The sequence below is a fragment of the Triticum urartu genome, chromosome 4A (genome assembly GCF_056163025.1).
Source record: "Triticum urartu cultivar PI428250 chromosome 4A, HENAU_Tu73, whole genome shotgun sequence".
Classification (NCBI taxonomy): Eukaryota; Viridiplantae; Streptophyta; class Magnoliopsida; order Poales; family Poaceae; genus Triticum; species Triticum urartu.
In genome coordinates this window covers 5321666-5335185 of record NC_141876.1, presented here as the reverse complement: position 1 = coordinate 5335185, position 13520 = coordinate 5321666, and the positions used below count along the sequence as shown (strand labels likewise).

The 13520-nt window shown below is 47.4% G+C and overlaps 2 protein-coding genes across 2 annotated transcripts; one reads left to right on the top strand and one right to left on the bottom strand.

The window, feature by feature from the left end:
• Positions 1 to 1016: 1016 nt before the first annotated feature.
• On the top strand, positions 1017 to 4166 carry LOC147974301 (uncharacterized). Its single transcript, XM_087519435.1, has 2 exons — positions 1017 to 3653; positions 3790 to 4166. Exons 1-2 carry the CDS (start codon positions 1083 to 1085, stop codon positions 3880 to 3882), a joined length of 2664 nt encoding a protein of 887 aa, XP_087375561.1. The 5' UTR covers positions 1017 to 1082; the 3' UTR covers positions 3883 to 4166.
• A 680-nt stretch (positions 4167 to 4846) lies between these two features.
• On the bottom strand, positions 4847 to 10555 carry LOC147974300 (uncharacterized). The gene is made up of 4 exons (XM_087519998.1): positions 9572 to 10555; positions 6618 to 9344; positions 5822 to 5914; positions 4847 to 4927 (listed from the first exon to the last, which is right to left on the bottom strand). The coding sequence occupies exons 1-4, from the start codon at positions 10553 to 10555 to the stop codon at positions 4847 to 4849; spliced, it is 3885 nt and encodes a 1294-aa protein (XP_087376124.1).
• Positions 10556 to 13520: the final 2965 nt, after the last annotated feature.

The following is a 13520-nucleotide window of genomic DNA, read 5'->3' as shown; positions in this document are numbered from 1 at the left end:
GGTGGCGGCGGTGGTAGGATCTCCTCTCCCCGCGCGCGTCTTCCTGGCCCGGGATTCGGTGGATGCAGCGGCCACAGGGCTTCTTCATTTTTTTTTGTCGATCCATCGTTGTCGGCATTTCTTTCTCTTGTATTTTCTCTTTCATTTTTTTTGGGCGTGACTGTGCTGCTTCCGCCTCAGCACCTGTTGTTGGATGTCTCGATTGGTTGCTTTGTATACAAAATGGGGGAAACCCTTTTTCCACAAAAGTTACAAGTGGATCACATGTATGTATGAACTTTGAGCTGCTAACAACAGATCTTGGCAATGCCAGGGAGGAGAGCAAAGGGATGCGACAAGAGGCACTAGCTTCCTGTGACTGATTAATTAAGTTTCTTATTAATTACAGGTAACTTTGCTAGCTGTGACCACTGACATGGAATGCTTTTTTTTTTCAACAATCATTTCAGATTCAGTCACCAAGAGTGGCTGGAGAGCCGGTGCCCTATTAGAGTTCAAATTTCGTACGGATATTTGATATGTATAAATATCACAAGAGGTACCTATGTGTAAATGTACCAACTTTGAGCTGCTACCATGCCGAGGAAACAGATCGACTGCATAGTATAGAACTTGAACTCGGGATTTAGATTGATATTTATGATTTTTCTACTAAAAAGAGCAACCAACTAAAATTATATATTACCTGCAGATCGATTTTCGTCTCCACACTATAGGGCTTTTTTGTGTAAAATAGGTGCCATTTCTTCATAATGTATCAGTTACCTGCATATATAACTCGTGTGTGCCTATAATGGATGAACAAATCAATTACCCCGCCCAAAAAAAGCTAAGGCACAACTGGGCCATTGTGCAAAACAAAAGTTAAGACTGCCATTCTGGCAAGCAGAGCAAAATATATGATTAACCCATGCCCGTCGATCTAAGCGATTAATATAATAACAAAGTAGGCAAGACGACGCTCTAGTAGTAGGCAAGACGGTGCATACATAATCACATATACACTGGAATAATGTGCGGAGTGAATCAGCTTCTCATTTTGTCCTTGTGAGTGAGGGCCTGAGGGGGAGCCGGGCGCATAGATGGGTATCTCAGATGCTGTGCTATGGTGGGAGGAGTGGCAGCTGCGCATCCTCGTCCTTGGCAGCCTGTTTGTTCAGTGGATCCTCTTCTTCTCTGCCGCCCTGCGTAAGCTCCCTATTCCTTCCTGGTTAAGATCCATAATATGGCTCGCGTACTTAGGTAGCGATGCTCTGGCCATATATGCCCTTGCCACCCTCTTCGGTCGCCAGAGAAGGCAAGATTGTAGCTCTGGTCAAGGCAATGGCATCCTGGAGGTCGTGTGGGCGCCGATTCTCCTGTTCCACCTTGGTGGACAGGACCTCATAACAGCCTACAACGTCGAAGACAACGAGCTGTGGACGCGGCACGTCGTCACTGCCATATCTCAGATCACTGTAGCCATCTACGTGTTCGCCAAATCTTGGCCAGGCGGCGACAAACAGTTGTTGATTGCATCTATCTTGTTCTTCATCCCCGGGATCCTCAAATGCATAGAAAAGCCATGGGCTCTCAAGAGTGCTAGCATTAACAGCCTGGTTAGTTCTTCTGGCCCTGCTCCGAGGAGGAACATAAACAGAGGGATCAATTCACTTGAAGACTATGTGCAAAACATAAGGGCTTTTGTGCAGACCAACCCTCGTCGTCAAGCACACAGTGATGCAATGGACCTTGAGCTGGACAACCATCTTCCTCAAGCACAAGAAGAAGACTATTCGGTGGACCTTGAGGTCAACCATCAACCACAAGTACAAGGGGAAACTGGCATGGTGGATATACAGCTCGACCATCATCCTCGCACCTCAAGCATATGGAGAAACAGGCTAAACCAAATAAGGGAAAAGATGAGAAGCCTCCGAAGCAAAAAAAGGGAAAATATCAGACGCCGAGATAATGACTATAATGTGGACCTTGAGACCCATAAGCTATTTCTGGATCTTGCATCAACGTATCCTGACCGCCTTGGTATCCTGAAATCCATCTGGGTGCTTGATGCAAAACAAGCATCTGTTCTGTTGCGAAAGAGGCTATTCAAAGCTTTCAATCTTCTCTACACCAAAAATAACATGCTCACCGACAAAAGTATAAAGGAGAGCCCAAGAATTATGGGATGTCTTAGTATATGCGCACGGGTATCAGCTTGCCATCTGCCATGGGCAGCCATCGGCTACTTCCACACAAGTCACAGACAAGATTATAATGCTGCCGATGTCAAGGTTACATATGCCTTGTTCTGCTGTACAGCAATGCTGGATTTTTTTAACTATTTCAACACCATGCATACATTAGAAGCTTTATATGGTAAAGAGAAAGTCAGTCCGGGTCCTCTGGTTGCTGGCCGAAATGAACAGGCAAATAGAAAGGCTATACAATGGCTGTGGGTAATAAAAGTTGGTTCCCTGTATGAACGGGCAATGGCTGCCCGGTTACGGTGGCGAAGGAGGAACACACGCATCCTGGCAAAACAAATGGATGCCATGAATAATGGATTAAAGCATAAACTTCCTAGCCTCCTGCTATGTGCCATGAGTAAGGAGGTACACATAAATAGCTTCGTAGGCCAATATAATCTGATAGGGTTCTTTGCTCGTAACAAAAGGCACTCTAGGAAGATGGGCATCTTGAATTTCTTTAACTGCAAGGAATTTCTTGACCAACATTGGTCCATGAAGCCCTGCAACTCATCTTTTCCCATTTCAGAGATGGTTCTTAAGTATGTACAGAAAGGGTGGGAAGATCAAATAAACGATGTTGACAGTTACTGGAAGTTCAATGACCGCAGGGGGCAATGGACTCTTCAGGCCAACAGGTGTGATGAAGACTTGGGTTGGAGTTTAAGGAGTCCATTTGACGAGAGTGTCCTTCTCTGGCACATTGCCACAGATTTTTGCTTCTACTACATGGGCGCATCACCAGATCACCAATGTGCCACTGCTCAATGTATTGAATATGCTTCTGGTGAGGGTCAAGGGTGTGCTGTTTGGTGTGACAGATCTCCTAATAACAAAAGAGCCGTGCGTTGCAGGGAAATGTCCAATTACATGGTGTATTTACTGTTTATCAATCCTGAGATGCTACTGGCAGGCACCAGACGGAATCTGTTCAAAACCGCCAATGCTGAAGTCGAGGAGATCCTCAAGGACAAGCCATCACTCAAGGAAATATTCAATGGAAATGAAGAGGAGATCAAAAGAGGACTTATGCAGAGGTTAATCACCATGGTGCAGCCAATTGAACGCAGAGAAGAAGTTGTCGGATCAACAGAATCATCACCGGATGCAGCAACATATCCAACTACACAGGAAGGTTTTATCCATGATGCCTGGAAGATTTCTGAATATCTGTTTGCTTTAGGTGATGAAAATAAAATGTGGGATGTTATTGAAGGCCTGTGGGTGGAGATGCTCTGCTTCTCTGCCAGTAGATGCAGAGGGTACCTACACGCCAAGAGTTTGGGCACTGGCGCGGAGCTTCTCACATATATCTGGCTGCTTCTGTCACACATGGGGATGGAGACCTTGCCTGAGCGGCTGCAGAGGACGGAACTTTCAAGTGGAGGAGGAAATTTCAGCCCCACCCAATCGACTACCCAGGTCAGCAATCCCACCGGGGAGGCCATTGGTTGAAAAACCTTCTATACTCTGCATTTCACTCTTAGTTTCTTATTTTCCACTTGTCGATGTGCCACATTTGGAGATATTATAACTATGTGTATATGTGATGTACCAGATATCTGGGAGCGAAGATCCACGGCCTCATGAAGCTGCTGCTACTGCTAGCGCATCTACGTCTCCAACAGAAGAAATGCTTCCAGCTGAATAGTCTGAGAAAGCACCAATCCAGTTTGATGCCTGGCAATCTGTTTGTGTGTTGTGCTGTTTGAATTGCCAGATTAATTACCTTTTATCTCTGTAATGATCATGTTTGTGGTACGGATGCCAGATTACTCCACGGACACCCATCCCGTGTTGAATTCTGTAGCATGTTTTTTCGTAAGAGTGGATTTGGTGTAATTAGTCATTTGAACCAATGGTTTACCCGGTTGTTGTAATTAATGTATTTCTACCCAAAGGTTAGAAATTGCAGTGCTTTTTTATTTTGCTCAATCTCCATGATTTTATATCTTTGTAAATTGTGAGCATGTGATCTACCAGATAGACCAACTGAATAACCTGTGAAACTATCGCTCTTCATTTACACGAGGAAATGATCCCGTGTCTCTGTATTACCAGTCTGCTGGTGGAATCTGATTCGTTGCTGCACTATTGTGTTGGGCTTAATACATACACTAGACCTGTTGGTAACTAACTGCAAGTTCGCCTCTACAATGCGTATGTGTATACAACGGTCGCCCCATGCCGTAATCTTAGTTGCTTACCAGAGGAAGCTCTGTCTCAATTTATTCGTCGCGATACACTGTTCATCAGTGTGGTTCTCTAGTTTTCTTTCTGAATAAGAGCCATGTGGTGCATGTTTGTTTGCTGAGTTACAGTAAGAAAATCCTAATAGAGCAGGGGGAAATGTGGAAAGATTGCAGGATCTAATCTTACCAGTATTATCACCAATAGCAAGTACTTCCATTAGATGGCTAGGAAGAGATGAATGCATCTGCCGTTGGTCTCCCAATACTTGCAATCCTGAGAGTAAAGCTACTTCAGCATCGAGGTTGCATAAGCATCAATGTGTATATACCTTCACCGTAATTTACTGCCGCTCTAAGCTGACCTTCCTGATCCTGTGTATCATTGCAGCTTGTGCCTTGTCCAATGTAGGACCAAGATTTGCCCTATAGACCATAACTCTTGCGGCACACGACAATTACTCTCTCAGTAGTTTCACAAGCACCCGCAAACATCTCTATCCGAGCCTGAAAGTACAGCAAATCGAATTTTATTTAGCAGACAACCAACAGCTCAATCAATGACAGTGTGATACAAGTTTATTTAGCAGACAATCATCTCTCTCAGTAGTTCCATTTGAAACATAGAACAGCAACAACACCACCAGTATATGAAACTGTACAGGGTTCTTCATATGAGACAGGTTATTTTCACGCCTAATTGGATTTTGACATCTCTGAATCCATTAACAGAAACATCATGCGCGGTCATAGGTTATAATGATAACAGAACAATAGTAACAATTTTACTAGACACAGAGAAGAAAGTATATCACACTCGTAGGTTAATAAACTGTACAATGTACAGTTTTTCATTTCTCGAGGAGTAATGACCCTCTTGAGACCTTGTTACCCTTCTTCTTTATTAATGAGATGAGGCAAAGCTTTTGCCTCCGTTTCAGAAAAAAATAAAAAATTGTACAATGTGGGTGACAGTCAACATCAGGCCTTTTTATCCATTTGCCATCTAGAGTTTAATTCTTATTGAGCCCCAAAAGGGTTGGTGCATATGGCAGAGGCTCTGCCATATGGATAATTAGAGCAATAGGGATTCACTGGTTAATTACCTGTTGCTGCCAACAACTGAGGCAGCGCAGGTAGCCAGGTTAAAAAGCTAACTAAGCACCACAACGCCGCTGTGGCATTTCGTCGAACACCATTTGTGCATGCCTCTCCGGCCCCGAGCATCGAACCCTCCTGTATTCCACTCCCAACCTAGATAAGATAATCTGTCGACCAAGCAGAGGCGAAGTGAGAAATCAGCAACGACGAGGAGGGTTTCAGACAACGAAACAAGATGACTTTCTCCAGTTTGACTGGCCATGAGTTCGAGAACTTATTGGAGAGAGCTAATATCCATACCCACGGCGGCACTTGAAGAGGTGGCGGGGAGGATCCCATGGAAGGAGCAGGGGAGAGGAGCGGCGGCGGCTGGATTACTTCTTTTTTCTTCTTCTAAAAAAGCAGATGCCTAAAATTGTTGAACTTTTTTATAAATTCGTGAACATTTTTTGAAGTGTGTGAACTTCCTTATAAATTCATAGACACTTTTGCATTCATGAACTTTTTCTATATTTATCGATATTTTTTTAATTCTTTTCCATATTTTTAAAAGTCAACGGTCGATTGGTCAACCACCACCGGTCATAATGATCTCGAGCGACCGGAGGAACAAGTTAGAGAAAGTACAATAAGATGACATATGTGGGTTGTAAGCCTTTAAATATATTTTTTTGATGAGTTGAAGGAGAGAGAATGTAAGCAGGCTACCAATTAACAGGCGGCTACATCAGACACTTCTAAATGTGTTGTGAGAGAATGAGGGTGGGCCGTGTATCAAAAAGTAATACATATTTATATGCAACTATTGTACTTGCTGATTATAGCCTTGACTATGGATGACGTGATAAAATCATATAGCCAGCAGTTGTCTATACTATTTTTTTGTGAGGGTAAGCAAAGAGCTTTATTACGAAACGTTCACGGCAAGATCGCCCATAACAGAGTCAGCAACAATTGCTGGAAGTACATGATCCGCAACTAAAACCTCTCCCAGTTGGAGAGTCAGGCCTAACTGAGCCATATGGTGAGCTGCCATGTTGGCCTCCCGTTTACAGTGAGCGAACACACAGGACGAGAACCAAAGCCGTGCTTGCACCTTGATGTCCTCGATCGCCGGGGCGTGCTGCGAGAAGTCTGGGGCACATCTGTTTAGGGCTTGTTCAAGCGTTAGAGCATCCATCTCCACTGTCAGCCGAACCACGCCCAACTCAGCCGCAAGATCAAGAGCTTGTTCCACCGCTTTCAGCTCGGCACCGAAGGCATTGGCAACATGGTCTATACGTCCAGCCCGCGCTGCCACCACGTCGCCTATGTTTGTCCTTACGACCACGCCCCAGGCCCCCTGCGATTCGTCCACCAGAAAGCTCCCGTCGACGTTGAACTTGAGAACATCCGGTGGTGGAGGGATCCAGCAGGCCTTGCTCTTTGGTGGGGGAGGAGATTTGCAGAAACACCCCTCATACTCTGCAGCCGTGCATGCAGCTCTCACCACAAAGTGCGCGTGTTCCATCGGCTTGTCACCCTCACGAATCTTGTTGCGCTGAGTCCACCATTGCCACCACATAACGATGATAGCCAGCCGGTCCTTCCCAGATACTCGCCACAGGCATTCCAAGGTGCTGTCCACGCTTTCACACTCAGCGAGCCTCAGCCTCACATGCTCAAGATCTAGCCCCCGCCACACACGCTTGATCTCACTGCACTCTACAAACAGGTGCTTAGCTGATTCATCCCTCACATTGCATAGGAAACACTTGTGATCCTCAATCGCCATACCCCTCCGACACAGGATATCTTTTGTGGCTAGAGTGTTGTGCGCTAGCCGCCACATGAAGTGTTTGACCTTCCCCGGGCACGGTATATCCCATAGCCTCTTCCATTTTACCTCGCCCCCTCCATCCAAGTTACCATCAGCCAATGCGAGCCCGGGTTCGGACAGAGCCCTCTTTAGCTTATACGCTTGCTTAACTGAGAACACCCCTTTAGAATCGAAGTGCCATGCCAAGAAGTCGCCAGCTCCGTCCCTTAGTGGCATTTGAAGGATCAGTTTGGCATCCTCCTCCCAGAACGTCTCATTAACCAAGTCCACATCCCACATGCCGGTTGCTGGGTCGATAAGCTCAGCGACTCTTGTCAAGAGGTTGGCCCCGCGAGGAGTGATGACTCGCCTAGACCAGGCTCTGGGAATCCATGGGTCATCCCATATGTGAATGCTTTGCCCGTCTTCTACCCGCCAGATCATCCCTTGCTTCACCAGTTCAATGCCATGTGTGATACTACGCCAGGCATATGACATATTTGAGGCCGGTGCCGCATCCAGTATGGAGAAGTCCGGGTAGTACTTGGCCTTCATAAGCTGCGCGCACAGACTATCAGGCTGCTCAATCAGTCTCCAGACTTGCCTGGCAAGCATCGCAATATTGAAGTCGTTGATGTCCCTAAAACCAAGTCCTCCTCTTCCCTTCGACCGTGTAAACCTCTGCCAACTAATCCAATGGATCTTGTTGTCTTTATCTTGGTGGCTCCACCAATGTCTGGCAATCATAGAACTAAGTTCTTCGCAAAACGATTTTGTGAGGTAGAACACTGACATTGCAAAGGTAGGGATCGCCCGTGCAACTCCTTTAACGAGAATTTCCTTTCCTTGCCTAGACAAGGTCCTCTCATTCCAGCCCTGCATGTGATTCCAAATTCGATCCTTCAGATAAGCAAAAGCTTTGCGCTTGGATCGTCCAATGTACACCGGCAGCCCCAGGTATTTCTCATTGTATGCCTCGCTGTGTATGCCCAACGCCCCTTTGACATCTAACTTAGTTTGCTGTGAGCAGTTTTTACTAAACATCACCGCAGACTTCTCGTGGTTGACGCACTGCCCCGAGCACCTCTCATAAACCTGGAGGATGCGTTGGAGTTCCTGAGCTTCCTCTGTCCGCGCTCGCATAAGCAACACTGAATCATCGGCGAAGAACAGGTGCGAGATAGCAGGTGCCCCCGGACAGATCCGTATGCCCCCAAAACTTCCCCTCAGCTGGGCCTCATTCAACAATGCCGACAGCCCCTCTGCACAAATCGCAAAAAGATAGGGCGAGCTCGGGTCGCCCTGTCGAAGCCCTCTTGACGGTGCAAACTGTTGGGATAGCTCGCCATTGACCTTAATGTTGTACCTCACTGAAGTTACACACCTCATTACAAGTTTCACCCAGTTACGTGCGAACCCAAGCTTGAGCATCATTGCTTCTAAGAAGGCCCACTCGACCCTGTCATATGCTTTGCTCATATCCACCTTTACCGCAGCATATTCTTCCTCCCCATTCCGTTTGTTCATCAAGAAATGGGAAATTTCATAGGCCATGAGGATATTGTCCATTATCAGCCGTCCAGGTACAAACGCGCTCTGGTTATCCGAGATGATCTCCAGCAGTATGAGCTTGAGTCTACTGGCCACAACCTTTGAGACAATCTTATACAAAACATTACACAAACTGATCGGTCGGAGGTCCTTAATCCTCGATGGGTTTTTCACCTTTGGTATTAGAACAACATGGGTATCATTCCATCCCTCGGGCATATCTCCTCCCTCTAGTACTTGCCGCACCTCCTCAATGATATTCTTGCCCATCAGCAGCCAGTATTTCTTGAAAACTAGAGCGGGCATACCATCTGGACCCGGTGCTTTCAGGTCATCGATCTGATCAAGTGCCGATTTTATTTCCATATCCGAGTACTCGGCTGTGAGGCTAGCGTTCATGGTGCTTGTAACTTTCATCGGCACCGCCCGTAGTAGCTCATCATACTGGCCAAGGCCATTCGAGGTGAAAAGATCCTAAAAATAAGACCTGACATAGTTAGTTAAACCCCTTCCTTCCTCCACAACCACCCCATCCTCCCTTCGGAGCCTCCTGATTCTATTCGCCTTCCTCCGCGCCGAGGCATATCTAAAGAAGAACTTTGTATTCCTATCTCCTTCCTTTACCACCAAACATGAGCTTGCTGTCTCCACTTAATATCCACTACTTCCTCTAAATGATCCACCAAACACCGCAAGCGCACCTCCTCCGCAACCTTTCCAGGTGTAATAGCCTGCTTTCGACAGTTCTCCAGCTCCCGCTTGGCCTCCTTTAACTTCTTCTCCGAATCACCCACTACGTCCTTGCTCCATCTTGAAAGGTCGCGAGCCACTCCATTCAACGCCGCAGCCACATCTGTAGCTCCGCCTTCTCTGACTCTCCTCCACGCCTCCTCCACCACCAAGTCGCATCCGTCCTCTTTCAACCACTTGGCCTCGAACCGAAACCCACTTCCACCCCCCCGTCTTCTGCCCCCCATATCCTCCGTATCGACCACCACTGGCCGGTGATCGGAATGCCGAGGTAGCTCATTACGCACACGAAACTCCGGGAATTTGGAGCACCACGCCATGTTAGCAGTAGCTCGGTCGAGCCAGCCACATATGTAACCATCGGCATTCGTACAGTTATTCCACCATGTGATGCTGTCACCTTCATGTCCCAGGTCACTCAAACTGCATCCCTCCAACGCCTCCTTGAAACTGTTCATGCAGCTCTCTAGACGATCTGCACCCCCCCTCTTCTCTTCATTTGATAAGATCTCATTGAAGTCCCCCAAGCACAACCACGGCATGTTCTCCTGGTGTTGTTGGCTCAGCAAATGCAAGGTCCTCCAGGTTTCCTTCTTCCTTCCCCACTGCGACTCCCCGTACACACCCATTATTCTCCAAATTGATCCGTCTTCCTCCGTTATGTCAGCATCAATATGCCTCCTCCCCAACGATCGCAAAGAAAGATTGACTCCCCTCCTCCAGAAAATAGCCATACCCTGACTCCTTCCCTCTGAATCCTTCGCACACATGTTCACCAAGCCAAGCTTCCACCTATATTGCTCCAGCTCTTTCTCCAACAGCTTTGTCTCGCACAGAAATAGAACATCGGGATCCTCCGCCCTCTTGAGATCCAAGAGGCCTCGAACTGCCGGGCCGTTCCCAAGTCCCCGGCAGTTCCAGCTTACTATCCTCATTGCGTTCGGCAGGGCTGCTCCTGCAGCCCGGCCGATATTACAAGGTTTTGAGCATCCACTTCCCCCCTAGCCTCTCCCGTGCCATCCATTCGACCCCTCTTCATGCTGGCCTCCTCGTCCCCCTCATGCGCACTCCTCTTCTGCCCTAAGATGGGACCAACCACCCCACCACCATCCTCTACCACTCTACCCTCCCTGCTCACCTTCTTGTATTTTTTTTGGTTTGTACCCCTCCTTCTTATCCTCCATCCCAGCAAAGGCGCCAATGTCATCTCCTAGCTTCCCTTTCTTCTTCACATCTATCGGCTTACCACCCTCCTCGGCCACACCACTCTTTCCCTTAGAAACTTCCAAAGATGCTTTCTTCAACTCTTCGCTCTGTAACACCCTGCCACCCCTTCCTCCATCCTTCGATACATTTGCATTCCCACCCCCATCGCTGTCAATCCAATCGACGAATGTCAATCTCTTCTGAGTCGCCGATGCACACCCAGCTATTTGTGTCTTCCTTGGGCTCACGACCTCCTCACCGTCCTCCGATCTCCCTCCACTCGACCTAGGCTCTGTCTTCCTCCAAGAGATGCTGTCACTGCGAGATTTACCTCCTGTATTGCCGAACCCATACATCATCATCCCTCCCGAGCCACTACCACTACCGCTCGTTGTCTTCCTTCCCATCTACCCATCTTCTCCACCTCTCCTCCTGCTCATATCTGCCTTTAACCACCTCCCATACTGAGCTTTTTCCCCCTTCTTTAGTTTGGTCTGGCAGCTCTTATCAACGTGACCAAGCATGCCACAAATATAGCAGAAGTCCGGTAAATATTCGAACTCAAAGCGGCAAAACGGACGCTCCTCCTCAGACCTTTTATCCTTCTCCTTCACCATCTCATCATCACTCTCCACCTCCTCATCCAGGAAGATGCCCCTCATGATAGGTTTGTTTATGGGCATCCGGACCTTAATCCTCAGGAACCTCCCCATCGCCGATCCATCCGCCCCCGTGTCCATCTCCAGAAATTTCCCAACCAGGTTACCAATATCTTCCACATCCGCCCCCGTGTCCATCTCCAGAAATTTCCCAACCAGGTTACCAATATCTTCCACCGTATCCTCCTCCATCTTCCCCAGCGGCAGACCAAAATCCCTAAACCAGATAGGGATATCCTCGAACACATACTGATCAATCCGTTTGCTAGGCACGAAATCCACCATTACCACCAGATCATTGTCGAACATCCAAGGACCATCCTCCAACGCCTTTCGCTTCCTGCTCTCCTGCTTGAAAGTGAAGAGGAAGACATTCTCTCCAATCTCCTTGCACTCTACCCCCTTCAAGGGGCACCAGCAGCGCCCGAGCGCCATGCAGATCGCATCAGGGTGCGTCGGCCTCTCTGAAAGAACCTTCCCCACCGCCTGGATCTCGCCGGTTGACTCCTTTGCTCTTGACTTCCACCGAATCTTCACCCCCTTCTTCTCATCCTCCGACAGCTTCATCTTCTCCAACAGCCCCGCCATCCTCTCCATGGTGCCGTCCAAACCAGTGAAGACAAGCCCTAACCCTAGTTGGTGTTTTACGATCACGAGCCCTAGGCAACTCGCGAAAGGCCTATGGTGGGGGACGGGAACGAATTGCAGGAGATCTCGCCGCTGCGGTGCTCCGGCAGATGATCGGGCGACGAGATCTAGCGAGGCGAGGGCAAAACCACGAGCGGGAATCAGGGGCGCAAGAATCGCCTCCCTGATCGCCGGACATAAACTGTCACCCTACGTGGGACAGACCGGTATCCCGAATAGTTGTCTATACTATTAACCATACCCTTAAGAGATCACCTTCAAAATGGGCGGCCGAAGAGTAGGGGAGCATAAGAGCCAGTTCCTTCAAGTGATGCTTAAGGTGTAACATAGAAGCTGCCAAAAACAAATCACAGAAAAACGAGCACCTACTCAAAGCGGCCGCGGGCTTTTTTTCTTTTTGCTTTTTCGCAAGCAGTGGACGTGGCTAGCCGGGCAGCGGAAGCCTTTCAATCAGGCAGGTTCATTACTGTAGCTGCGGCGCTCAAGTTTTTTCCACTCTCATTTTACTTATCAGATCTTTCACTGTTTTTGGAGCAGTTTTCAGTGGATTTCTTTTTCTTTTATTTTTTATTTCTCTTTTGGTGGTTTTATTTTCATTTTTCTTTGATTCTTTCTCAGTTTTCATTGGTGTTGTTTGGTTTTTTCTGACTTTTCCCTTTTCCTATTCTAGAACATGCATACTTTTTTCACACACAATGTATATATGTCATATATATATACATTATAAAAGTTAGCATTTACTGAATACATGGTTAACATTTTTTTTCAAATACTATCTCTCACTAGTAGAGAACTGGCCTATTGTCCCGGTTCGTAAGGGTTTTTGTCCCGGTTCTTGAACCGGGACTAAAGGGTCGGTACTAATGCCCTAGCCCTTTAGTCCCGGTTCAAACTAGAACCGTGACAGATGGGCTTCCACGTGGCCTGTGCGCGGAGCCCAGGCAGGAGGGCCTTTGGTCCCGGTTGGTGGCACCAACCGGGACCAATAGACATCCACGCGTCAGCATTTCTATGGCTGGGGTTTTTGTTTTTTTTGAAAGGGGGGGGTTTGGGGGTTTTGGGGGGTTAATTTAGGTGTTTCATATATTGTGTTAGCTACCTAATTAATATAGAGAAGTGTCCTCTCTTATGACCGTGCTTGGTTGACGCTACGTACTATACATACGTATAGAGAGGACTAGACACGCTAGCTAGATAGTAAGCAAACGAAGAAAACAGAAGATCGTCATCAACATATATATGCATACAGAGAGAAGTGATATCGACCACCTCTCCTTCTCCGAGAGATTGGTCGAACAACAAGTTCTCGTATATCTATCCAACACTACCGGGTACATATATACAATAATTATCTCTTACAAATATAATCGCCTATCATACGGACGCA